The sequence below is a fragment of the Acanthopagrus latus genome, chromosome 20 (assembly GCF_904848185.1).
Source record: "Acanthopagrus latus isolate v.2019 chromosome 20, fAcaLat1.1, whole genome shotgun sequence".
In the NCBI taxonomy this organism is placed as follows: Eukaryota; Metazoa; Chordata; class Actinopteri; order Spariformes; family Sparidae; genus Acanthopagrus; species Acanthopagrus latus.
The window spans coordinates 21120631-21147162 of record NC_051058.1 but is presented as its reverse complement, the minus strand read 5'-3'; the positions used below and the strand labels follow the sequence as shown (position 1 = coordinate 21147162).

General features: G+C 43.8%; 1 protein-coding gene across 11 annotated transcripts in view; it reads right to left on the bottom strand.

The window, feature by feature from the left end:
• The window catches only part of tanc2b (tetratricopeptide repeat, ankyrin repeat and coiled-coil containing 2b), a 157600-nt gene that overhangs the window by 41312 nt on the left and 89756 nt on the right, over nt 1-26532 (bottom strand). For 8 of the 11 annotated variants that reach the window (XM_037082101.1, XM_037082102.1, XM_037082105.1 and 5 more), the window contains 2 exons: nt 10688-10804; nt 4502-4650 (listed from right to left, as the gene is read on the bottom strand). In XM_037082101.1, coding sequence (XP_036937996.1) covers nt 4502-4650; nt 10688-10804 — 266 coding nt within the window. Of the gene's footprint in view, nt 1-4501; nt 4651-10687; nt 10805-23982; nt 24294-26532 lie in introns of those variants that run through there. The other 3 variants (XM_037082103.1, XM_037082109.1, XM_037082107.1) reach the window with 2 other exon arrangements.

Sequence of the window (26532 nt, the reverse complement as noted above, 5' to 3'; positions counted from 1 at the left end):
AAAAAGGAGTGGCTTCTTCCAAAAACAGACATGGTGCAGTCAACATTATCTCAGCACTAAAATAACTTTAGAGTCTTTAATCTGGATGGAGCTCAAAAATGTCAAAAAAGATTTTGTCAAGCCTTACCCTCACTGACAGATCTACTTTCATGCATATTTCCCTCTTGACTGGTGCATACACACTCTCTGAATACATATTCTTCCCTGTCCCAGCATTGTTTTGGCACCCCGCGGTGACCCTCCTCTTTATCAGCTCAGGTTTGGAGACAAGAGACCACAGGGGACAAAGTAAAAACACTCTGCTGCGTGTAAGCTGCTGCTGCACAAGCCTACATACGCACTCTCACACATACCTAAACCAGACATGCATGCAGCATCCATAGAAATGTAGAGACGCAAGAAAAACAGGGATGGCGAGTAAGTGGTGTGTCAGACACCACAACACACAAACACATGGATGTCTCTCCTGTGGATGAGTTCAGGTCAACACCAGGGTGAACACAGAGCGAGAGCAGGAGGGGTGAAGTGGTGCTCAAGGCTAAATCTACTCAAGTTTAATCTGAGGGAAGAAGAGACACACACTAAGCTAATACAAACACCCACACACATACAGCTGGGAGTAGAGCCGCAGCTAACGACTATTTTCATTATTGATTAATCTGTCAATTATCTGTCGACAGCCTCCCGAGGCCGTGGCTCAGAAGATAGATCTGGACGCCAATTAAACGTAGGGTTGGTGGTGTCGTCCTTGGGTCCTCTTGTGCACATGTCAAAGTGTCCTTCAGCAGGACCAACGACCAGCAATTGCCTCCGTTAGCCTGGATATCACAGCTTTACTGCTAATTACACGTTTGTGTGGGGGTGAATGAGGCACGTTGTGATGTACTTAAGCAAAAAAAAATAATAATAATAATGTCGTCATTTTGGGGATTGATTTGGTGAAAAAAATGCTCATCACAGTTTCTCAGAGACCAAGATGACGTCTCCAACCTGTTAAGATTGTCTGATCAACAGCTAAATGCTAATGTCAGAATGCTAATATGCTAGTTTTCAGATGGTATAACAATTGTCTTTCTGATGTCATGGTTTTGAGTCTTTAGATCAGACATTTCCTGTTTTATTTTGTAGGTTTCATCCTTGTGTGACATGGTTTGTTTTATACTTCCTGTCTTTGTCTTTTTCCCATCTGTTTTCTGTCTTCATCTCTGTATTATTAGTTAACAAGTCCCCATGTATTTAGTGAGTGTGTTTCCCACTATCAGTTGTCAAGTTGTCTACATCTGTCACACCTGCTTTTGTTCCCCGTGTCTTCCTTGTTTGTTCTAAGATTAAAGGTTTTTGTGTTTCTCTTTAGTTTTGTTCTTGGATATTTATCAGTTATAACAGAGTCCTACGTTTGGGTCACTTTGCTCGAACCATGACAGTTCATCAACTTACTTCAGCACGTTAGCATGCAAAATTGGCACAAAACACAAAACACAGTACAGCTGAGGCTGATGGGAATGTCATTAGTTGTTTTATTTGATCTGATGACACTGGTAGATCAGGGCTGCCTGAAGCGAGGCCAGTGAGCTACAACTGACCTACTCACAAGACCTCGCCTGACAAGAAGTCAGCAGCCTGATGTCGTCTGTAAGGAGGTTCCATAAATGAGGAGCCCTTATAGCAAAAGCCTGGTGCCCGTTTATGACAAGGCTGGACTCTTATAGGGATCAACAGAAGGGACACAGCTGAGGATCTGGATCTGGTCTTGTAAAGGTACAATATGTATCAGAGCTCTTGTACAGGACTGCATCAGATTATATAGATGTACCAAATAAGTGCACAGGGAGAGTATACTGCACACTAGTACTGTGACATCTGTAAACAAGTGGACACACTGTCCTCGACAGCACGTGGCCTCTGCTCTCACTGTGTTTGTGTGTCAGTGACTGACTGAGAGCAAGAATAACATTTTGTCAGTCACCGCTGCCCTCTGCTCCTCGCCGTGGACGGGAACGCTTAACTGTCTTGTTTACAGGAGATTGACCCCAACACCGACAAACAAACACAAATGCGGAGCGACGCTGCGGCTCTATCTGCCGGGCTAATGAACCTCGACTTGTGCAGGTCCGACCTTAAACATCGCACGAGGATTGGATTGAAGTCAGAGCACTGCGTCTATTCAGGGAGCAAGTGCACAAGAGTATGAAAGGCAATTAACTGCACGCTCGGCGGGTTAAGGTCACCTTGCTCCGTCAGCTGGCGAGGCCTGGCAGCAGGGATGCCAGCTATTGTAGGGATTTCAGTAAACCCTCACCCGCATGCTGACTGGTCACTTGGTTATGATGACAACATGAAGACAGGCTTCCAGCATCCTGGAAATACCCGTGTATATACTGTAATTTAATACTCCAATCAAATACAGAAAAAAACAAAGTAAAAAAAAGTTATAACAACAGCCAACCCAAATCTGATAACGGATGGTGTCTTGAGGCAACCCCTGTTATGTTCGATGCTTAATGAATCAAACAAACTGCAATCCAGAGAACAGTATTTGGGACAGATATCTAAAATAATAAGTTTGTACTGTGTGCACGATGCAGCAGGGTGCTAGTATGAGTCACGTCTCTAAAAAGAGCCGCTTGAATAAACCTCTCTCAATTTATACACCCCCACTGCTACAGCAGCGCTCACATCAAGCACAGGCAGCCCATCAGTCTAATCGCTTATCCACACTGCTTTAGTGCAATCCCATACCTGGGTCTGCTTTCACTGTTCAGCAACAGGTTCACCCCTCTTTCCCCCTCCCCCCTTTGTCCTTCTCCTTCTGTCTTTCCGCCGCGACTGTTTTCCTCCCTTGATTTGGAAAATTCATACCTGTCAAATCAGGTTTAGGTAGAGAAACCAGGGCATCTGCTGCAGAGCTTAGAGCCGGCCCCGTTGTTGCCAAGAGCTGTTTTGTTGCACAACTGCCAAATTCACAAACCGAAAAGGTTACAGTGCAGAAAGCGTTGAGAGGGAAAAACAATCTGCTGCATGTCAACGCACACCAAACTTGCTTTGGGATAATCAAAGTTTAAAGTGTGCTGGGAAATAATAATTGGCAGTATTTGTGATATAAAATTCTAATTAGACGAGCAGATATCTGACGCTTGATGTAGAGGCACTGATAAAAATCTGAATCCAAAGCGCTGCGGAGTCTGAGGGCAATTTACAGAGACATCTTTTGATCTGGCAACCCTGTCTCCCGAAGATCTGTCAAAACCGAGTGTAAACAAAGGCGTTACAAAGATAAATGTCAAGACGGATCGAAACCGACGATGGCGTGTTTGTTCAAGTCCCGAGACCTGATCTCACACAGTGGCAACATGTCAAAATCACACGAGAGAATCAGATGAGGATGAAAAAAAAAAAAAACAATAGCATGACGGGAGATAAAACATAAAGCGAGCCAAATCTTTATCCTTTAAGTCTCACACAACTCCAGACAAATCCAGCTTCCCATAAACTGACTCATAGTGACATCACACGCATGTGGTGACATCATGAGATTTGAATGCAATGCTGGAGCTGTGAACTCAGAGCACTGTGAGGATGAAAGAGTTCCTTTCAAAGAGATCCAGACAAAAAGAAGTCTCTCTGTCATGAATTCAAAGCAGACTGGAGTCCAGCAGGGCCGGATGATTAATCGATAAAGTTAAAATGCGTAACAAAACAGCTTTATAATGAAGTAGTGTAGAGCTGCAGAGATGCAATGGCCTCCAAATCTTGTTCTTCAGATGTAACTGCACATGTGTTTTTGGTTCAGACCCTAATGAATGTCACATCATTGCAAAAATAACCCTAAAACCCAAAAATCATGAATCATATCGTTTTGAATTTGAAATAGTTAAATTAGTTAAATGCCTGAAATGTGGTTACCACAGGCTGAAGATAATTACATTTTGTTTTACAATACAAAATACATTATCAAATGTACTAATCACTTACGTGTCTTAAAAAAGTGTCTGAATGAGACTACAGGGGCTGCCAGGGGCTCTTTATAGGCCAACTTTAATTATACACTATTCTAACTTTAATTTTACAACTTGTACACTGATCAATTTATAGAAAACATGTATAGTAAATGTATAGCGGGACCCTCAGTGGTGACGTATAAATCATGCAACCTAACTTTTAAAATCAAAAAAGTGGTGCTCATCTGTGAAGAAAAACAAAACTAGCCAACTTCATAAACGTGTGATTGTCACAGAGATTATTTTCAACAATAATCCAAAATCCAGTTCAGAAATCCTTCAGGCATTTTGTCGAGGGAACCAGGGCGATGCTGACTTCAGGGTTAGCCTAAAAATATACGTCACCACGACAGCATCTCACCAGAGAAGCTGCTAACTGTAGCTGCCCTGAGCTAGTTAGCTCAGTTAGCCGTGCAGCTAGCAGCTCACGCTTCAGACTCCATATTGCCCCTTTAAATCACAGAATTACCATATGATGCAGTTCTGTAGATGAGAACCGTTACCTGTCTCGCCTCGGGTTCCTCCATGCTGTACTGGGTACCGGCCGGCCCCTCGCTCACTTTGTCTCCCAGAAGGAAACCCAGGCGCGTCATCAATGTGTTGGCTGCCTCATCCACCGATGGAGGGGGGCCCAGCTCCTGGCTTGACTCCCCTGCAGAGGTAGAGACACGCGAGGAGGAAGGAGAGAAGAGGGAAGAGGAGGTGGAGGGGAGGGGGCGGGTGAGTAGAGAGAGAGAAGAGAGAGAAAGAAAAGAATGTGTGTCAGTGGTGGGTAGAAACTGAACAGAAAACCTTTTAAGGCTTCATGTCCGCCACCTCTTTACCTGGAAAACACACATCTGCTCCAGCGGCTTTGCATAAACCACAGTGGCAACAACACACCCGGATACAGGATCCACAGCACCTGCGCTCAGGACAATGATATCAAACACCCTACCTGAGTTTCCCAGCAGCTCAGAGCCGTGCATTAACGGCACATTCCTCCGCAGCTGTGCGAGGTATCCCTTTACATAAACTCCAAAATCCCTTCAAGCCACAACTACAAGAATCCATTCAATGTGTGTACAAAATCTCTTTCCACGCTGACTCGCAAAAGCCTTTCCCCACTGACGACAGCTCCTTCCGCACCACTCATCATCCCCACTGCTGCTCGCGTGACGTAATGAGATACGCCCTTTACCTGTGTGTGTGTGTGTGTGAGTGTGTCAGAGGAAGAGGTGGTGTGTGTGTGACTTTCCAAGACAAAGTGGGTGTGTATCCACCTCTCTATCCTGTTTACAGAGCTCTAAAGAGAGAAAAGAAAACAGCAGCGTGATGATCAGATGATCAAAAACCACACACACGCACGTAAACACACACTCGCAGAGCTGAGGGAGTTCAGTTGCAACGAGACCCAAAACAAAATCCCTCGATGACCTCATCTTCTCGCCCTGTTGCCTGGTTACTTTCCATCCATAACAAACCGTCATCGGTGGTGTCCTGTTTTTTCAGTAACACCTGGCTATCTCGTCCCAGAGGTGCCCACAATATCGGCTTCAATTAAATTTCACTTTATTTGCTGGAGTGTCACTCTCAGAGCCGAAGCGTCCACTAATTACTCACCCTGCCTGCTGGTTGTGGAAGAGTAACTAGTGGTGAAACACAAACAGCTGTCATTGGATGTATAATCCTCTGAATTGGTGGAGACATTAATGACATTGAAGGCGGCAGCACGAGGTGACCGGAGTTTAAATAAACAGCAGTGTGACAGAGACAGCTAGCGGCAGAGCCAGTTCTCTCTCTCTTCCCTGCTCCTCGGTCGTTTTCCTGCTGGGCAGGTTGGACCAGACTGGCAGGAAGCTACGCTAAGTCCTGACTTGACGACCATTAGACAATGCTAGCCACCACTGCACCTCCTCTCTGAAGACAGACAGCTTGTCTAACGCCTGTGGGCTCTCACTCTGCCGTTCAAAGCCTTACAGACAGAGAAGCACTCTAAAGCTCCCTTCTCCGTTCGCTCTTGGACGGACGCTGTCAGGAGGATCCTCATTAGATTGACTCCAGTCTCTCTGAGCACTGGGCACCTCCTGAGAGAGGAAAAAAAAACCCCATTGAAGCTTCAGTAAAAACACACAGCAGCGAGCAGTAACGAGGTAATCACAGCACACATTAAGGTCCAAAACAGCTAATTACGTATGAGCCTTGATGAGATGGCTATAGCAGCTCAGTAATGCAGCTGGAGACACTTTATGTGGAGCAGAATACGAGAGCCCCCAAGGTCACCGAATCCCTGTGAATCCCTTGAGGAAGAGCGCTGAACGCAGTAATGGAGAAGATGTAGGTAGATGGAATTACTGTTCCACCTCCTTACAGCTCAGACCACAGGGGACGAGCTGAGATGAGCAGCCGCAGTGGGAGAAAATCACAGGAATACAAACGCAAAAACAACACTCGGCTAAATATTCTGAACTGCAACTTCATTAATTTCACGATGAATCGATCAGTCATTCAATGTCAAGAAATTATGAAAAATGCCTATCACAACATCCCTGAGAACTTAAATGACGTCTCTAAATCGCTTCCTTTGTCCAACCAGCTGTCGAAATAAAATTAATTTTTGATTCTGATTTATGAAACACCTTATCCATAAATACATGGCAAAATGTTTTTTCTTCATGGCTGTTGACAGTATTTTCTGATTCATGGAGCGATACAAAATAAAGAAACATCCAAAATTCCCTCTATAAAAAACATGTCAACACAATGAAACATGAATTTTAAACCTGGTTTCATCCAGTGCACAGATTTCTGTTCCAGACTGTATGCAACATAGCAAATATTTAACTTATACATGTCTCGTTTGGATATTTAAACATATGAGAACACCTGCAAAAAAATATATAATATTGCTTGAAAAATTACTGAAACTATGGATTATCAAAACAGTCAGTCATTCATTTTCTTTACTTGCTGCAGCTCTATTCTGGCCCTTATATATACACATATATATTGTTATGTAGAGGTGTTAGCTGCAGTGTCTGTGCTCTGTGTGTCTGGAGGCACTGATGGCTTCCCAGTTGACAGACTGGTCGTAGTAAGCAGTGAATACATTAGCACTGATTAGTCAACTGCTCCTGAGGGGTTTTTTTTGCGGCCGTGACCGTGATCAAACAGGGGCTCTGCCTGTCTCCTCGGCCTCTGAGTGAGTGCTTGTCTGTCTCGTCTCTACCTCTCTCCCCCTCGTCTGTCCGCAGTGTGTCTAGTTTTATTCTCGCTTTCTTGCAGCGGCAGCTCTGTCGCAGCAGCCAGCTGTTGAACAGCTCAGTGCAGGGGCGAGCAGTTTGTCTGTTTTTTTTTTTTCCCTTTTGATGTGGGTGCAAAATCTCTAATCTGGATGCCGGGAGTGCACAGTAACTCCCTTGAGCTCAACATAGGCAATCCCTTTGTACATCCTTAAACTCCAACACTCCAAAAAAACAAAAAACCCACTACAACATAGTCAAACATACAGCGAAGGACGAGTGGTTCAGGCAGCTCTTATCATTTAAAACACAATCTGAGGAATCAAAAACAGGATCGATACACTTATATCACTTACATCTGCCTTTTAAATCTTCCCCTAAATGAAAACAACACTAATGAGCCACTATCAAAGCCCATACATATATTACCATAATGTAGAGGTCGTATGTATTGATTTCTTTCCATTCTTAGCGCCACCATTTGTTCTCAAAATGTAGATTATGACAATCACACACCTCCCTCTGAAGCCTCTGAAGACACACACCGACCGGGCTTCAAAGCAACGTGACAGCATCGGGAAAATAAAGAGGAACTTCAGGCGTTTCTCGTCGCAGCGACACCACAAGAGCCGAAATGATAACATTTGACTATGAAGATAAATAAAATAAATAAAATAAAATCAAGCTTATTTCTCTGAACCAGCCCCCCACAACACACACACACACACACACACACACACACACACACACACACACACACACACTCCTCTCCATTGGATTCCTGAGCTGCGAGGGAGACAGATGGTTGCCATAGCAACTATCTTTGCGCGCAGCTAGGAATGTGTTTCTGTGCAAGCGCATCTGTTTCTCCCTGGCCGTCCACAGATCTGCCCTCACGCACCGCGAGGAGGGAGAGGGAGAAGCATGTGTGCTGCACGCAGGGGACTGGACAGGACCGAGAGATGGTATTAATAGAGCCGGGCCGCAGGTAAGATAACACACAGCATGTGCCGGGCCAGTTATTTCACCCGTACCTGCCCGGGCACTTCAAGCCCGCAGCAAGCAAATACCTCCTGATAGACAACGATCTCAAAAGTTAACCATGCATGTTTTTTTAGTGAAGAACATTCCAAGAGGAGGTGACAAACATATTGATTAAAAGGTGCAAATTAACGTGCAGAACTACAGGAAATTAAAACAAGGTAGATCCACACCTTTCTTTTTTTTTTTAGAGGTTCAGGTCAAAAGAAAACATGAATAACAATGAGCGCGGATAGATGTGAAGAAACTAGACACCTGACGGCTAATCAAGAGATCAGAGGAGTGAATTTCACATTCCACATGAGCACAGACGTGATCTTATCTACGCAACAATATTTGAAGGTTTTATACATGAAAGCGAGGCCAGGACACCAAGTCTGGGTTCACACTGGGTGATATGAAGATAAACAGGACGTGCACACTATGAAACCATCATCTGAGATTTATTCCTTTATCAGTTATACCATAGAAATATTTCCTCTATCATTTCAGGGTATATTGTGGCAACGTTACTATTTGGGGTGTCGCAAATAACCCACATTGACCCTAACCATGATACTAACGAAATCAAATATTGATATTGTGTTGATAATAAAGAAGAAGAAGAAGAAGAAGAAGAACAAGAGAAAGAGCTACTACCACAGTCCAGTAGATGGTTACTACAGTACCAAGCCCTCAGGAGGAACCTTGAAGCTTTTTTTACAATAACACAAAATACACATTTATATCTTGCTATTTCATCAATCTTTTCTACTGATTTTTCAAAATTTTTGTATCAAACTGCATCAAAACTCTTGAATGGGGCTCTAATTAACAATAATTCTCATTGTTGATTAACGTGATGATTGTCTACCTATAGGATTTGATATTCAGCATTTTTCTGATAATCACAATCAGTGGAGCTTTTTTTTTTTTTAAAACCAGATTTAGAAGTCACTTAAGTTATCAAACCGGTGTAGTAGAGAAAAAAGGACAAATTGATTTCGAAATGTATAAAGTAGCAGAAAATTGTTCCTTAGTGCAGCACATCCTGTCAGTGGTTATTGTAATATAAAATTAGATAAACCATGATGGGGGGCTCCATAGTGCCCACACTGAGTCTGGGTAAATGAAGGTTCATCATCAGAGAAGCTCTCACTCTGAGGACAGCTGGTGGTGAATTTTACAAGCTATCTCACAAAATATTCACAAACCATATTTATGACACCACAAATTTCTTTGTGGCCCATAAAACTCAGCTGATACCTGACTTCCTCCCGGCAACAGACAGTGTCAGCGGCCGACTGGCATGCGATCAGATGTTTAAGTCACTGCCCTGCTGCTTCTCATGCCAGGGGGCCCTTGTTAAGAGCTAAGATGTCCATCTGTCCACCTGGGAGGTGCGAGTCCTCCTCACCCCTCGGAGAAACTCATCCCAGCCCTCCTGTTTCCTCTCCAGCTTCAAATTGTGAGAATTCCTGCCTGTAATCAACTGTTTTCCTGCCTCAGTGGCGCTCGGGATTACCATTTCAACCCTGAAATGTCACATCTGCTCGAGCTCTTAGCGGCTCATCACTAGATGAGAGGCTATTCCACCGTCTGCTTCACAGGAGGTAAATAAAAGCAGGGTCATCAGCTTTTCATCCATGAGATTCAACAGCAGGTGCCACAGCTAAAGGGTCTATCCTAAGGCACTACATACTATTTAGACTCGTACAGAGTATAAAAATATATTCTAGTATAGACAAATCACCTACTTAGAGCTCCCACAGAGCAGAGACTCAGTAGAAGAGGCTGACAGACGGACAAGGCTGGTAGCACTCTGTCGACCATTTTCCTCTTAAGTTACAACAGTTGAGCCCTCAGACTCCCATCACTATTTCTCTCATGTCTTCATCCAGCCCTGGAGTGTCGCAGCATTATCCTGCTCTGCCGAGAAGTCCACACAGCCCACAGAGGTCGAGCCAACGAGGCAGGTCAGGAAGCAAACACTGCGCTGCCTCTCAGTGGCAACAGGAAGAGGAGCGGCAAGATGAGAGAGCAGATACACCAGGACCAAAATCTCAGCAGAAGAGGGGTGAGACATGGGTGTGAGGGGGGAGGAGATGGGGACAGATAGCGGGTGTGGAGGGAAATCTGGTCCGTCCATGGGATTACAGAGCAACCGCCGACTGTGACAGAAAACAGGGGCGGCACCTAAACGAGCTCTGAGAAGCAGAGCGGAGTGAAAAAGCAGCGAGAGAGGATTAGAGAGACGGAGAGGGAGGAGGCGATAAGCACGGACTCCAGCAAAGCTATTTCTTTAACGACCTTAGCGATGTTTTTGCGGCAGGCGGACTCAGAAATCCCTCTCCCATCTCTCTCAGAGTCTCTTCTACTGACATGCAAAAAAAAAAAAAAGGTAACACAACGAAATGAGGGATGAGCTGGCTTGAAAAAAAAACTTACCAGGGCAGTATGTGTCCAGGTCTGGATTCTTGGCAGTGGTGGAGGTGTGTGTAGGGGAGCCAAGCTCTGATTGTGGAATGCGAGGGCTCTCCACAAACTTTGCTTTCCGCAGAGGGGCTGGGAGCAGAAAGCACACACACACACACACACACATATAGAGAGGGAGACAACATGTACACACAGACACACACACACACACAGAAACACACACACAAACAGAGAGATCAGGGAGATGGAGGAGGACAAGAAAGAGAGGAGTGACAGGGACAGGAAAGAAAGGGAGTAAGACAGAGAGCTTATGAGCTTGAAGCACCACACTGATAAAATGAAAACATCCTCAAGGCTTTCTTTGTGTTTGCCTTGGGTCAAACGACGCTACAACACGGGTGAACAAGCAGTAATCAGGTGGCGCATCGGCAGAGGAAACGCTAAGATATCAGTGCACGTCATCTGTGCAGGCCTCGATTTCACTCACAACGCCCGCGAAGCAGCAAACAAGATGGATCGGCTTGTTGTGTCTGTTCGTCCGGTGTCATAATCACACCGAGAAAATGCAAATGAGATCCATTTTTGGAAAATGTTCTCGCGCCTGACTCAAGCACAAAGTCTGAGATATCAAACGAGTCACTTCGACAAGACATTCAGAGAGAGAGAGAGAGAGAGAGAGAGAGAGAGAGAGAGAGAGAGAGAGAGAGAGGGAGGGAGAGAGAGAGAGAGGGAGAGAGAGAGAGAGAGAGAGAGAGGGAGAGAGAGAGAGAGAGAGAGAGAGAGAGAGAGGGAGTCGCATGTTGGAAGGCGGGGGTGGTGGTTGTGACACGATCTTTTTCTGGGTTCTCGGTCACAGCACACAGAGATTGTAGGCGCTGTTACCCAGACTAGCTTACAGTATCATGAGTGCATTGACTGTGACAGCAGTATCAGGTCGACTAAGCACAAGAACTCACAATGCAGAGGAGTCTTTAAAGCGGCGAACACATGTTGTACCCACAGGAAGAGATGGCGAAGAGGAGGATGCTGCTGTAAGAAATCACACTCCAAAGAACATAATGCTGCTGCACATGTCTTGATGTAACATGCTACTTGTTTTAAGTCTGTTGCTTCTATAGAGTTTTTGCTGTTTGTTCTTCTGGGTGAAACTTTTTTATGCTGCTGTCTCGGCCACACTCATCAACCCTGAGGACTCAAAGATCGGGAGGATTTAGGACGCATGACGGAGTTAAATTTGAGATTCATTTTGTTTCCTGCATTCTAGTGACATTTAAAGGATGAAAATAAGACAACGGATACAAAGAGAAGGCATTTATATGTCAAATAACTTCAATTCTTAGAAAACAATCCAGAATAATTCGTTCTCCAGCATAAATGACTAAATTTTTGCTCTTGCCCTGCAGAGAGTCGATGCAGACCTACTGCCCTGTTTGTCTGCCTCTTGATAGGCATTGACTCGGTGCGACCCGCCGGCCCGATGGCAGAAAACTCAACGTGGCAGATTTTACAGCCCCTTTCCTTTTAAAAATGTATGAAAGAAACAGGATTTTTTCTCTCCAGGGCTTCTGAAATGTGTTAAAATATTCCTTCTACTCTCCATATATCTGTCCGTCTCTCACTCGCTGAGGAGGACGAGGTGCAAATGTACAGCAGACTGCACTCTGTACAGTCCCACAAACAGGCTAGATGGCTAAAAAAAAAGAGTGAAAAACAGTGAAAAATGACCATATATCGGGAGAAATAGAGAAGAATTTTGACCCTGGGAGGAAAGTGGGAGATGGGATAGTGGGGAAGGTTGGCAAGTATAGTTTTGGCGATGATTTTGAGTCTCACCAGGAAAGTTCCTGGTAAAATAAAAGTTAAACAAGCCTTAAAGATGAGCAACAAATGAAACTATCAAGCTAATAATGAGCATTATGTGTCTTCTTTAAATACATACAGCAAGTGTCTTCTGTTGTTGTTACAAAAGAAACCCATCATCTCACAGAGGTGCGACCTTCAGAGCACATAACTTCTGAGCATCTTTTCTTTGAATAGTGATAAAAATACTCAGTGTCTTGAAATGGTTAACGCGATGGAGTCGGACACAAGGAAATTCAGCTAATATAAACTTAACGGCTCATTAGTTCAACCTATTGTGCGGGTTTGGTAGCATAATTTGTTTTTAATTGAGTAATCTAGTTAAATAAGGGTTTAAAATGAGATTACGTGCTGTATGCTGCAACTGTTAACTGTTCTTATAATGGGTGAGTGCACACGTCTAAAGCTATCTGATGGAGTGCTGAACCAGAGTGGGGTGAGCAGGAAGTAACGAGCAGCAGTTGAAACATATGTTCGACTGCAGAACAAGAACCGGGCTCTCCACCACTTTTGTTTTGGGTTCATGTTACAGCTAATGCCAGTAAAGTGTGTGTATGTATGTGGCTGTGAATGTGTGTGTGTGGAGTTGTCCATCCGTCTATAAACTCTTTGTCTTAGCGTCTGTGAGGACTGACAGAAATAGATCGCTCTGCTGCAGCAGCACAGACTTTTGGTCAATGCAAAATACGTGATAAAGGATTTGTACAGTATAATAGGCAGCACTTAGAGTTCACGCCTCGAGGCGGCAGGCGGCACAATCCTCTAAACTTGCCATTTTAAATTTTCAATCTGCCATCCTCCATCCTTATCTGCATAAAAACAGATACTGAAACGATCCCCAGTCTTCAAGACATTTGTGCTCAAAAAAGTCAACTTTTCAGGAACAAAGACGGCTCTAATTTACGCTTCACTGACTCGTTTCTTTCTCTCCCAAATACTGGTAATCTAAAGGGTTTTAAAAGTCTTTATATTCAATATCAGTGGTAGAATTTGGAAGCCATGAGGGAGCAAGTAATCCTTCATTTCATTACAGCCATGTTAGCAGCTCTGTGAGGCTGTACTTTGACACAGCGACCTGTGAAAACAACATGTTCTCATTCTGGGGTCAAGTTAGCATTTATAAATACGCAACACGAGGTTGCAGTTTCAGAATACAAGGAACTAAAACTACTTTAGGTTTAGGAACAGATCATGGTCCCTCCTAACAAAACAACTCCTCGAAACAGTCACTGTTGACTTTCTGCCTCTTTATTGGCTCTTTTGTGCTTTGCTCCTGTCATTATCTCCACCCCTGCTGGCACTACAGCTCCATACACAAGTCTTTGAGCCTCGGTGAGGTAAAACCTTCCGCTTGTGGACTGGTGGGTCTATGAGACAATGGGCTGAATCGATAAGGTCTGTAGGACCCATCGTCTGAGAACTGTGAATGTCTTTATAGATCTCTTGTCAGTCAATTCAGGACAAAAATGGTGGATCGCCTCGTCATCCGACTGACTTTGTCATCCATAAAGCCACAGCATGGTTATAGATATAAACAGATATAGAGATAAATATAGAGCTGTACAGGTTCTGCAACTGCAAAGGTCATACGTCTGGAACTTGACCTGGATTTGCGCCAAAAACAAATCACTTGTTCCTCATTCCTTAGTCTAACTTTCCACAAATCCACTGCAAACTGCTGTCAGGATTTAAGATATTCTGCTCACTAACAAACACGCAGTCAAACAAAGAAAAACAAAATACTCTTGGCAGAGGAAATAAAGAACTCCTTCAGAACTACGTGTATGGGTGTGAAGTAGATGTGCTCACTCAACACACACACACACACACACAGACACACACATGGTGCTAATGCTGTGTTGGTATGGTCTGGAGAGGATCCCGCTCATTGACCACATCTAGGAAGTGAGCCAGCACAGATGCCACAGTGAGAAACTACAACTGACAGCCAGGAGGAAGGAGGGACCCAAGTTATCCACAACTGGATCAACTGCCGTGACAGCAGGTCTGACGGAGACATACTCCATGATTTCTGCCTGACAAACGGGCTGACAGGAAGCTTGTTTTTTCATAAATTGTTAAAAGTACACAGAAAGTATCAGTCGACAACCTGAAAAACAACAGCTGCACTAAAACATCCTGTTCATCCGTACAAATTACCTTCCTTTTCTTTTAAATATATTATTCTTATCTGCCATCCAAAGCCATTACTTTCTTTCAAAGAGTCATTCGTTTTAAAACTCTGGTCACAATCAGTGAATCCACAATCGATGTTCACCTGTTCGTCTTGAGAGGACTTGATTCCACACTTGAGCTCAGCATCGATCTTCTGTCTTGCATCAGAAGATATTAACAAGCATCCAGTCAGTGTTACTGCACTACTGCAAAAGACAACCACTTTCAACCAAATACACTGTACTATCCATCCTTCAGTCAGTCTTCCACTCAGACGTCAGATTTCATGTCAGGAAAGAAGCAGCTGATTACTGTACAAAAACACACATTTTAACAGTGTTTCTAAGTATTTTTGCTGTTTTATTTGCCGAGTCTTGATGAATTCAAATGCTTAGATCACAGAAGAAGGGAGCGGTCTGTGTTGGCTCGACTTTCTAAGTTATAATTCTCTTTCCAACCACAGAAACCCCTTTTCGACCAAGATGGTTCGAGTGCTGGTTCAGAGCCAGTGCCTGCTCTGGAACCAGTTCTTTGCATTTTGCCAGAGCTAGAGCAAAGAACCTCTTACACCAGGGGCTCGGGGTCGGGTTATCCTGACCCCGACAGACTAAAACCATTTATGAAATCCAGAGCTGGTGTAGCGTGGAGTCTAACTTATCCAGGGGAAAATGAACAAAAGACTTTCACTATGGATGCCCAATCGAAGCAACTAGTCCGAGGACAAGTCATGTAGGATATAAAGCCAGGAGCAAGACTTGTAAAGTGTCAGTGTCGTCCGCCATAGTCCTTCCGAGAAATGCCGGCAAATTGGAGACGTACACCGTGACTGAATGATGTGACTCTGTGGTGCCCAGAACCAGCACTTGGTTTGCTTTGGACAGACTTTCTTTCTTTCAAAAAATGACCCAAAGTTGGATTTCTCTCTCAAACCGCAGTCCTGCCTTTCTTTATTTTTTAATAAGCTGCTCTTGCACCTCCAGTGTCAGGCTTGCAACAGCTTGCACTAGCTTCAAGGAGAGGATGATGGACTGAGCGTTTACGTGACTCTGAGAGACCATCCACAGAATCTTTCACAGCTCACCTGTGCACCAGGTGACAATGAGACTCTGTATTTTTCCCCCCAGAATACCAGTTTGTGGATAAACTCTTGTGAATGAGAGATTATCATTTCTTTTGGTTTTTGTCTACCTGATCTCGCCTCTATAAAATGGCAAAGTGAGGCTCTGTCTATTGGAGTAAATCCTCTCTATAGCAGCAGCTCCAGGAGACTAAATCCCAGGGACTTCTCTCCTGCAGCTCTGTTGTCAGTGTGTGCCAGGCTGGGGATGGGTGACAGTGTGATGGATGGCAGCAGGCAAATCCACTCCTCTAATGAGCTTATGAATAAATATATCTAGTCTGAGTGTGCAGGAGCACGTGGCCGTGAAATAGATATTTGTTACATGCTCTGGATGTGAGGGTGTGAATATGAATATGCATGTGGCATGTATGCAAGTGTACATGTGAGATTAGAGTGAGAAAGAGGAGGGGATGCTGGGAGATTGGTGACAGTACATACACTAAGGAGGACAATGTGAAAATTTAAAAAGCTGATCCCTATTCCCAAGACTGTCAGCATGTACACACACACAAGAAAGACGAAGAAGAAACAAAGTCAATATTGTGATTCAAATTCACGGTTGCATGTTGTTGTGCATATGAAAGAGGTGAGCTCCAGCGTGACAGTCCCCTCAGACACAACCTGGCTTTTCAACAAATGAATGACAAGATCTGAATATGAATCAGAAAACTCTAATACGCGATGCACGTTCTCATCTTTCATTCGCTGCAGATTAAGAGGGCGATAAGCGAGTGAAAGGAGACATTTCTATAGCGATGAAGCGGCGTCTGCTCCGCCGCGTCTCAGTTACATACGACCTGAGGCTCGCACTCAGACAAAGACACGGGCGCCCACGCATTAACATACACAACAATGATGTGGGTGAGGACATACATTGCCCAGCTGTCTGCAACCCAAGCAGAGCTTTTAACAGAGACCGAGCATGCGGCCCTGGTCACTATGGCAACAGCAGAGGAGCACGGGGAAACGGCGACTCTTGTCCACCTTTCTAAAGGTGGTGGTGGTGGTAACGCGAGGAGAGGGAGATTTCTACCGGCAAGAAAAGCTTCAAGGTCCCAACACGTTTGTTCACATGTAATCGAACAACGTCTTTGTGTTGACAACTCTCAGCTGCTTTACACGACCGGGTCTTCCCCTCGTCACCTCTATTCAAGGAATTCAGCTCTGAGAGATGGAAGCTGCTGCGACGGAGGCTCTGATGCTTTGTGCTGCGGATATCCTCGTCTGCTGCGGCTCCCAGAGAGCTCGAGTGTTTCTTATCGAGTTTATTTACAAATGTGAGGATGGTGAAGGGCCTTGAACACACGAGTCCCTGCATACAATATGTTCACCCATGTGATTAAATCAACTGTACATGGATGATTTCCAGGAATAGCATACATTATGTCTGCACTGCATACACTGAAGATACATAAGAATTATTTGCTTATACTCAGTGTATTTCACTTAGCACTGTGCTGAAGCAAGTCTGATCTCAAGCAATTGGATTTAAAAAACAGCATTTTCGTCTTTTTTTCCAAGCCTTTGAACACTTATCAGAGCTGATTTATTTATAGACGGGAGCAACTTATTTTAAGGTTTCTTCTTGTCAAGTCAAATAATCTCACTCCACCAGCAGATACATCCACTTGTTTTTAAGTCTGTATCTTCTCAAATCGAGCATTTATGTCTTATATTATTAGAGATTATACAACATGAGATTTGGAAGCATTTTTTGTGATATTTGCTGAAATTCTCTTTACATTGAGACGGCAATAAATAAATCAAATGCTCTGACAAAAAATCCAGAGTCTGTGGCTGTCATTTCACGTGGATGGCTGCATGCAATCTGCGTGGACAGAACTAAAAATAGCCGTGCTGGTTGTTTAGGTTCATTTTGACAATGTCAGGCGTCTTCTTACATGTAATTGAGAAGTGAGGCAAGTTGATACGTTACATTAGCGATCATAACGAAGCACTGCGCTCCTCTTTGGTTGGTTACCAACGGCAGCTTTCAGTACAATGAAGCGTGTTCAACATTTTGTAAGATAAAAATAATAACATCATATAAATCAAAAATAGATTCTGGATCTGACGGGGGATATTCCCGGTATAAATACATTTAAAACAAGATGTGTATTTAAAACAAGAATAATGTTGAGAATATCACCAGACCAGATGTTGTGGTACAACACAGCGAGCTGTCCAGTCGCAGGCTGAGAACAGAGGCTGCTGACAGTCAGCTGCGAGTGCAAGTCCATTAGCTGACTGCCTCTCTCTCTTTTATGTATGTGTGTGAGTGTCTGTGTATCTATCATTACAGCCTTGGGAGGATTAGCGGAGCAAGGTGAGGTGCAGGAGGAATTTTAAGAGGGTGGAGGGAGGGGCTGATTTTTTAAGAACGCTCATTAGCTCACACTCTCTCTCTCTCTCGTTATCTCTCTCTCATCCAAAAAAACTGTTAATTCAACGTTTCACTTCGTCTTATTGGGTCTGGATTAGACCAACAGCACAACATGATATCAAAGCTACATCAGCAAATGAGTGAATAAATCTGGAGCACTGAAATCTGGAGAATATATTCTGAGCTGTTTATCCATCAATGTGTCCAAAATCGCAGTGGTGGAATTTACTAAAGCATGATTTTGATGTAGTTGTACTTTTCTAAAAGCTACTTCAAGGAGTTCTGAACTGATCATGAAACAACCTCAATGCAATACTGAAGCCTCTATATGTCCTACATAAGAAAATGAGACCATCAGCGAGAAGATTAACTATTTCTATTTAGTTTTTTGTGCAGAGTGGAAGAGCTTGTGCTTACATTTTCCCAGGGGTCCCCAAAATCAACTAAATATCAAAGGTCCTTTAGTTACAAGTTATTTTGCAGAATCAGATTATAAAACAAATACATTTTGCTGTATATAATAGGTTAGGCTACCCAGCAGTTTATAGATGAATTAAAATGAGCTCTACCTTTACCAGCTGCAACATTAAAGGGGCACTACGTAGTTTTGGAGAACTCAAGAAACTCAGAATCTTAATATTTACAATATTAAAGAGGTGACAATAAAAACCAACAGGCCAAATTCCCCAAACTCCTCATTTACTGTTATAAATGACAAAATCAAAATCTTTACATTTACTGTAAGAAGCTGGAACCTTGACAATCTTGCTTCAAATATGACTTAAAAGATTGATCGGATTGATCCATTAATCAACTGATCGACTTAAACCACAAGCCTCGAAACAAAAGCTGAGATCCGAAATCTGAGTGGGAGGATTTTGAAAACAACCTGACAGAGAGGCATAGTTAGCAGTCCTCACACGGGCCCTTTAAAGTGGTTCTTAAGTCGAGATTGAGCTCGACTGATCAAACATGAAGGGCCTTTTTCTCCATCTGGGCCCACGGCGCTGCGGGACATCCTGTGTGAGCAATCAAGGCTAGAAAATCAAAACAGTCCTCCTTAAGAGCACATTTTAGTTTGAGCAAGTTTGTCTATTCAGCTACATTATTTATTCTGACTGCACTGTTATCATGTTTTTTGTCTATTATTTCTCTCTCATTTCATTGTCCTAAAGGCACTTTATAACATTGTTTATGAAACGATTAATCAAGTGTACTGCTTATAAATGTTGCTTGAACAGAGCCCTGCAGCTCCACACTATTTTAGGATGATCAAAATGGTGTTAAAATAATATTTTGCCACTTATTTGCTCTGAGCGGCTTTAGTCTTTATCAAACCCTCTCAATCTAAATCCCTGTTGTGTGCATCCTTCTCGCGTCCACTGCAGGCTTTCTGGGCAGCTGTCTACTCTAGTGAACAAACCCTTCATTCCTGAAGGACTCTGCCCTCATGACTCAGCTGCAGAAGCACAGCGGCTATTGTTAACGCTGAGCGGTTCAGACACTGTTAACTCTCTTCTCTCATGGTCAAGCTCCTTCGGTGGCAGGGATGACACAGAGGTGCGACCGTGAACTTTTCGGCAGGACACATGGGAGTCCAGCACTTGTAAGGGCATGAGGCTAAAGTTAGATAAAATGCCATTTTAAGAAAGTGAGAGTCGCATAATTGTCAAGGACACCACTTGATACAGAAGTCTAATAATAGCCGGGCTGCCTTGACCTCTGTTCCAGCTGGAGTTCAACCCCTACTGGAGATATTTATATCTTCCCAGCGACGCTCAACTAGCGGACCACACCCTCGTCATTGAGAAAATCAAGATGAGCTGGATGTTTGTCTGCTGTTATTCAATTAAGGAATTAAATTAGGCGTTCAAACAAGACAATACATGACTGATTTTAAGGCCTCCGATTAAGATGTTTCTGATAATCTGGCACAATCTTTAGCCTGAACTTCAAAGCCGGCCTGAAATGTCTGACAATCAATTGTTGCTCTTATGTAATCCCACAGACATAGTTAGCCGACTGATTGCAGCCATGCAAAGTCAAGGCTGTGATCCAGACTAATGCCTCATAGCGGTTCAGCACCCTGAAATGACTGAGCAAATAAGTTAACAGCAGACAGACAAGTGGCGAATGCTAATACAGAGGCTGGTGTCATTGTGCAGTCCTGTGCAGTCGTCTGTGAGGGTTCCGGATACGCATGGACACACACACACACACACACACACACACACACACACACACACACACACACACACACACACACACACACACAATAACACCTGTCTTTAAGCCTGTGTATGTGCATCTCACAGATAAATGTTTGCTCAGCTCTTCACCATCAGCATTCGCAGAAAGCAGTGAGGTGGTATATGTAACCCACTGCTCAGTTTTGTAAGCAAATCATTATCATCGCTATTAATAGCACACTGCGGGTTTCTCTTTTCCTCACTACAGTCCTTTTTCCAGAAGGTACTGCTAAAATATCCAGAAAAAAAACAAAACAAAACAAATGTAAGCAACGACCTCATTCAGTGGAAGAAAGATGATGGCTGATCGTTACTGTGTTCGTACAGCAGCTCTCACACAAAGATGATTTGCTTCACGTGAGAGGATTCAAATTTGGAAAAGATCAAGAAAACGGCAAATATGTTGATGAAAAATCAGGAAATTCTGGGGACTAAGGGGTAAAATCAGAGGAGATCAAAAATTATAGTCCTGGATTGAACATTATTCTAAATTAAAACCCACAAAGAAGAATGAAGGATCTTCGCATTCAAGAAACATAAAGAGCAATTTTACATTTCTCAGATAAAGTGGCGTTCTTGGCAGTTTTATTGCGCCCAAAGATGGAACGTCTAACGCTTTGAGTACACTGAAGGCATGCAAATGATATAAGCTGCAGAAAATAATATTTTACCGACTATATCTGAGCTTTCTTTTGGGATTGTGCTGTCAGTTTTTGGACCCAGCAGTGCTGTGAAACTTCTGATGGAGTTTGTCTAACATGGGACAGTTAAGTGACTACAAAAAGCCAGATAAAGTTACGAAGCAACTACAAGATGTTAGTTAAAGCTGACAGGGCGATGAAGCCAGTTAGAGTTAATTCCTGTCTACATGTAAATTTAACAAAAAAATAATACTTAATGACCTATTTATATATAAAAGGGCCAAGCACAAGACTGGCCTCCTGTAAGTCCTGTAAGTGGATTTTTTCATTTTATAAAATTGGGATCATCTGGTGAAACTGAAATATAAAAGGAACCATCACCTGCAAAACAGTGGTAAATGGCAACGGGATGATGTTACTAAGTAGGATCTATATATATATTCATATATAGAAAAGGGCCAAGAGGGGTTCCTTGAGGGACGCCATATTCAATATCACAGAAAACTAACCATCAATTTCCAAAGACTGTCAATCAAACTATCATAATCTAAAGTGTTAAACACTGTGTGAAGGACAGATTCTTCAGAGCTGAAGTTTGCTTGATAAACACTTGATAAACTTTTGTAATATGCCGTAGTCATTTAGATGATTAGGTAAAAGGTTAACAGATGTTTTTCTTAAAAGGTTTACCTAGAAAAAGGAGATCACAGATGGGCCTGTAATTTTAAGGGCCGACACTCTCCGGGCTGCATTTCTTTCACAGAGGGTATACGGTTGCTGTTTTGAAAGCTTTGTGGTAGATTTCTAATTGCAGGTTGTTACCTGACATAGACACTGGAAGCTGAGTTTAAAGAGCACGGTTGGAGGGGGATCAAGAACAGAAGACACACAGGAAGATGACTTCATCTGGCTAATGGCGGCATAAACTGTGTCTCATAATGAAAGATTGTAATTCTAGATCCCAGGGAGTCGTTACAGAACTGGCAAAACTAGCTTCCTTGATGACTAACTCAAATTCCACACCTTTGAGAAATGATGGTTGAGAGACTTAGGATACTGTCATTTAACTCCCTCTAACTTCTGCATGCAGCTCATAATAAGATTCCTCTTCTAACCTTTAGCTCAGACTCAACAAAGTGAGGGATTTTAAAGGACAACTGTGTTGCACATGCGTGATTTATAGCCGGGGTGTCATGCATCGTACAGACTGTGCCCACTCATCAATAGAGTGGCTCAGCAGGCTCCTTTTGTAATCAAGATTGAGTGGTGAGAAAGGCCTGCATCAGAGATCCCGACACCACACTGTCTCTAAATGGTGCATGTAGATACATTAACACACATTAATTTCCGTGGCATTCAAATCCAACTAAGGCTAAATTTTATACACTTAAAACTGTTAGATTTCAGACAGTGGGTCATATTTATTTCCCAACTTATCTTAGGCTCACAAGCCATTTGTCTGACACCTGCTCAGGGGACTGCAAGGGAGGGAAATTGAGCAATTATATAAATCAATATCACTCTGAACCACTGCAGAGGGCTGATTTCAGGTAAGTGGGCCACATCAATTGCCCGCAATTCAAAGCCAGGCTTAACTGACTTGTCTTGTGAATAAATATGAGATCACAGGCACCGACACAGACAACGAGACACTCAGGAGCAAGTAGAGATGAGAATAACCTTGGGAAACACACTGTAACGGCCACGTCATCGGCTGTACTGTATCACGTTTTCCCTGGGTTTTCTCACTGAGTGCAGCTTATATTTTGTATTACAAGCGCTGTAACTAAAGTATCTTTACTTCTGTCATCACTCAACCATGGAGGGATGCTGTATATCACCCTGGATGATCCGTCCGATTCAAGTAACCCCGTGAGGGATCCCAAACTCTTCCACCTTGGAGACAATCAACAAGGCCACTTAGCCAACCCGAAATCGAAGTGCTTAGTGTCGTTGCCCGATGCATCCTGAATGACAGCTGACAAAGCAAGCTCATCAAAGCACTCTCCAGGTGGCGATACTAAGTGGTGTGAAAACTGGCTGTGGGCGCCTCATCAAAAACCATTCACCTGAGACTAGCAATAGCAGCTGCTGATGAGGAGCTTGTGTTTTGCTGGCAGATAGTGTTATTGAGACATTTTGTTCTGTTCACACACACCAGCTCGCAGTCCCCTGGGACAAGGCGAGGGAGGGAGGCAGCCTGCAGCACTGGAACTGGAGGGAGGAACCAGATCCCAGCACATGACAGGGTGATACTGGTACACAACAACAAGCTGCCGGCTGCGTGGTGTGGTGTGGTGGTGGAGGGTGGGGGACAAACTATTCCCCACCAACTTCAACCCATTTTACGCAACCATATGCTACATATGATGCTGTGCTCTGGAAGGAAAAGTGAGACACACAACAACAAGAACAAGCACCATTAGCCGCCCACAGCTTGTGCTTAGACACACACACTCCAACAGACACACACGCGCACACACACACGCACTCAAAGACAATTGAATGCTCACCCACGCTGACGCATGAAACAGAGCAGCTCGCCACGAAAAAACACTTACATTATCGCACTCTGGTTGATTCACAGGTCCTCGAGCCTACGTTGTCATTAGAGTGCAGCCCTTTGACAAATGCATCATTTCACGGAGAGAAATTACTTTCCTGCGCTCCTCCCATCAGCCCCATGTCTGTACAAACGTCATTCGAACCAGTGGCCGACACAGCTGTCAGATCAGACAGCAGACAGACTTGGACGGAGCTAAAGGTGGAGCAGCAGGTGAAAGGGTTGGGGGGGTTGGTGGTTTGGGAGGGGAGCAGAGTTTGCAGGCACAGATAGAGGAATGAAACAAGCATAAGAGGGTGTGGCAGGCAGGGCTCACCATTCTCAAACCAGACCTCGCATTCCTGAAGGCTGGGGTACGGCACCAGCTCCCCTCCTTCCCCTTCCAGCGACACGAGCAGTCCTTCCTCCCTAAGCGATGACCAGTTCATCAAAAACAAGCGGAAAAAGAGGAGAGAAAAAGAAAACAGGAGGAGGAAAACACCTGCAGCCGAGCAGGGGGAGGATAAGTGCGGAGGAACTGAAGCTCTCTCTCCGTTTCTTCCCTCTTGTTTCCTTTCTGAGGAAATCTCCACAGGTTTCAGTGCTGATGCTGCCCGCACAATTCAGTCGCAGTAAATGAAACAGAGCCAGGCAGATATGGCAGGGACGGGAGGAGCGAGAGGAGGAGGAGGAGGAGGAAGACGAGGAGGAGGAGGAGGAGGAGGAGGAGAAATGAGAGGCAGAGAGGGAGGAAAAGGGAAGGAGGAAGGAAGAGCGCAGCAGTCACTGTGTCACTGGGGGACACAGAGGTGACACTTCTGCGATGGCGGTAGTACCGAGGGCTGACAGGTGAGCAAAACCTTCGCCACTACGACAGAGGACGGGAAAAAAAGAGAAAAAGGAAAAACAAGCAGTGCAGGGAGCTTCTTCCTGCGAGGAGCCTGTGTGCACAGATCGTACCGAGCTCCTCGTTCGCCTCCGTGACTGCATTAGCGCTTAGCGTGTTATGTATAGATGTGAGAGGCGCTCTCTCTCTACAGGAACAGGAGCCCAGGTCTCCAACAGATGAATGGTGCAGTGCTGCTGTTGTCATGGCAACCGCAGAGCAAAAGGAGGGGGAGGAGAAGGGTGGGTATTGAGGGAGGAAGGAAAATGGCATAAAAAAAAAGAAAGGGAGGGAGGGAGGAAAGGAGGGAGGGAGGGTATTATTAAAGGGATACAGTTTTTTGTGGACGGAGCTTTGGGGACACATAAGATCACATAAGTGGGGGGAAAAAGAGGAGAGGTATCATTTGATAGGGACAAGGCTTTCAATAAAACCCGCTCCATCTTCCTCTTGGGCTCAGGCATCCCTGCCTGTCCTTGTTTTACCCTTGAAACTGTATTTGTACAGCTGCAGACAGGTTTTACGCCTATTTAGGGGTTCAAACCCACGGGCCTGAGAGTTTATTGTGCACGGCCTTTTCTTGTGTCCAAGTTCATGTCCGTCAGCCTGTGAGCCTGCTGTTTTCTGAGTGTTTTTTATTAATCTCCTCCAGTCACACTTATTTCCCCAGGGTGACATCTCCAAACAGCATTTGCAGCATGCTACCGACGAGCCTTAAAGATGAGCTACAGTCACAGGCAGTGGAGGAAGAAGTAGTCAGATCCTCTTCTTCAGTAAAAGTACTGATAGCACTCTGAGAAAATACTCCGCGAAAAGAAAAAGTCCAGCATTCAAATCTTACTTCAGTGAAAGAGAAAGCAACTAAAAATGTCTCTTCCAGGGTTCAACGATTGCATATGTTGTTTTTGATTGAAAGACAAGTTCAACCAAAAATATAAAATTCAGACGGTCCACAAAATAACCCAACACGTGAAGCAGAAGCAGACTTCTTCTTAAAACAACAACAACATGAAGCATAAAATGACTCGAGACAACTGGCGTGATCAAAGTCTCCGGAAGCCCACGGATCCCAGACTGATTTAAAACGGAGTGATTTACATCATTTTGAAAGCTGAAATCATCACTGTAGCCGCTAGGCTAAAAGCTTTAGCAGGCACCCTGTCTGCAGTGGGTACATGAGCTTGACAGTGTGTTGTATATTGTCTGTCAAAATTAGTTTTGGATTTTGGAAGATTTTAACATTTTGAAACAAGTCCCCAAAAAGAATTCTGCAACGCTGTTTTTGCTGTGATGCTCCAGAAATGTTTTGCATACTACGAAACTTCCCCAGATTTTCCGTCAGTATGGGGCTGAACAGATAATGACTGATTCATTTTTAATTTCTGGTTGAACTTATCCTTTAATATTACAGCAGCTTTAATGTGACGATTGATTTTCCAGCTAATCCAAGAGGCTTTTTAAAGAGTTTATTCAGCTGGAGAAGTGGAAAAGTACATGAACATGAGTACATTACTTGACTACATGTACTTAGTTACATTCCAGAGATTGCTACAGTCCAAATGTTTATGATTATTCTGGGCTATGAAAACTGGATCTTTTATCTAACCAGCGATCATTGATTTATTTCCTTCCATTTTTAGTTTTTGTGGGAATAAATAACTTTACATTTACATCTGCAGCATGATACCAAGGGATGTGTATTTTTAGGCTGGTTGAATATTGTCAAAAACATGCAAAATAATCCAGTGAGATGACAAGTGGGGGTGTTTGATCACATGCCTCGCTTTAACGGCAAGGAACCATTATGATTGAAATGAGCACAGATAGAATTGCTCAAGGAGGTGTGTGAGAAACAGAAGCATCAGGAAACATTCAGACTGACTCGTGTCTTGTTTTTGTAACTGAAAAGCTCATAACGATTTGGGGAGTAATCCAATCCTGAGTTTTCAATTTTGTTTGGATCATGTACTCTGTTTTAAAATCAATATAAATCTTATGCAA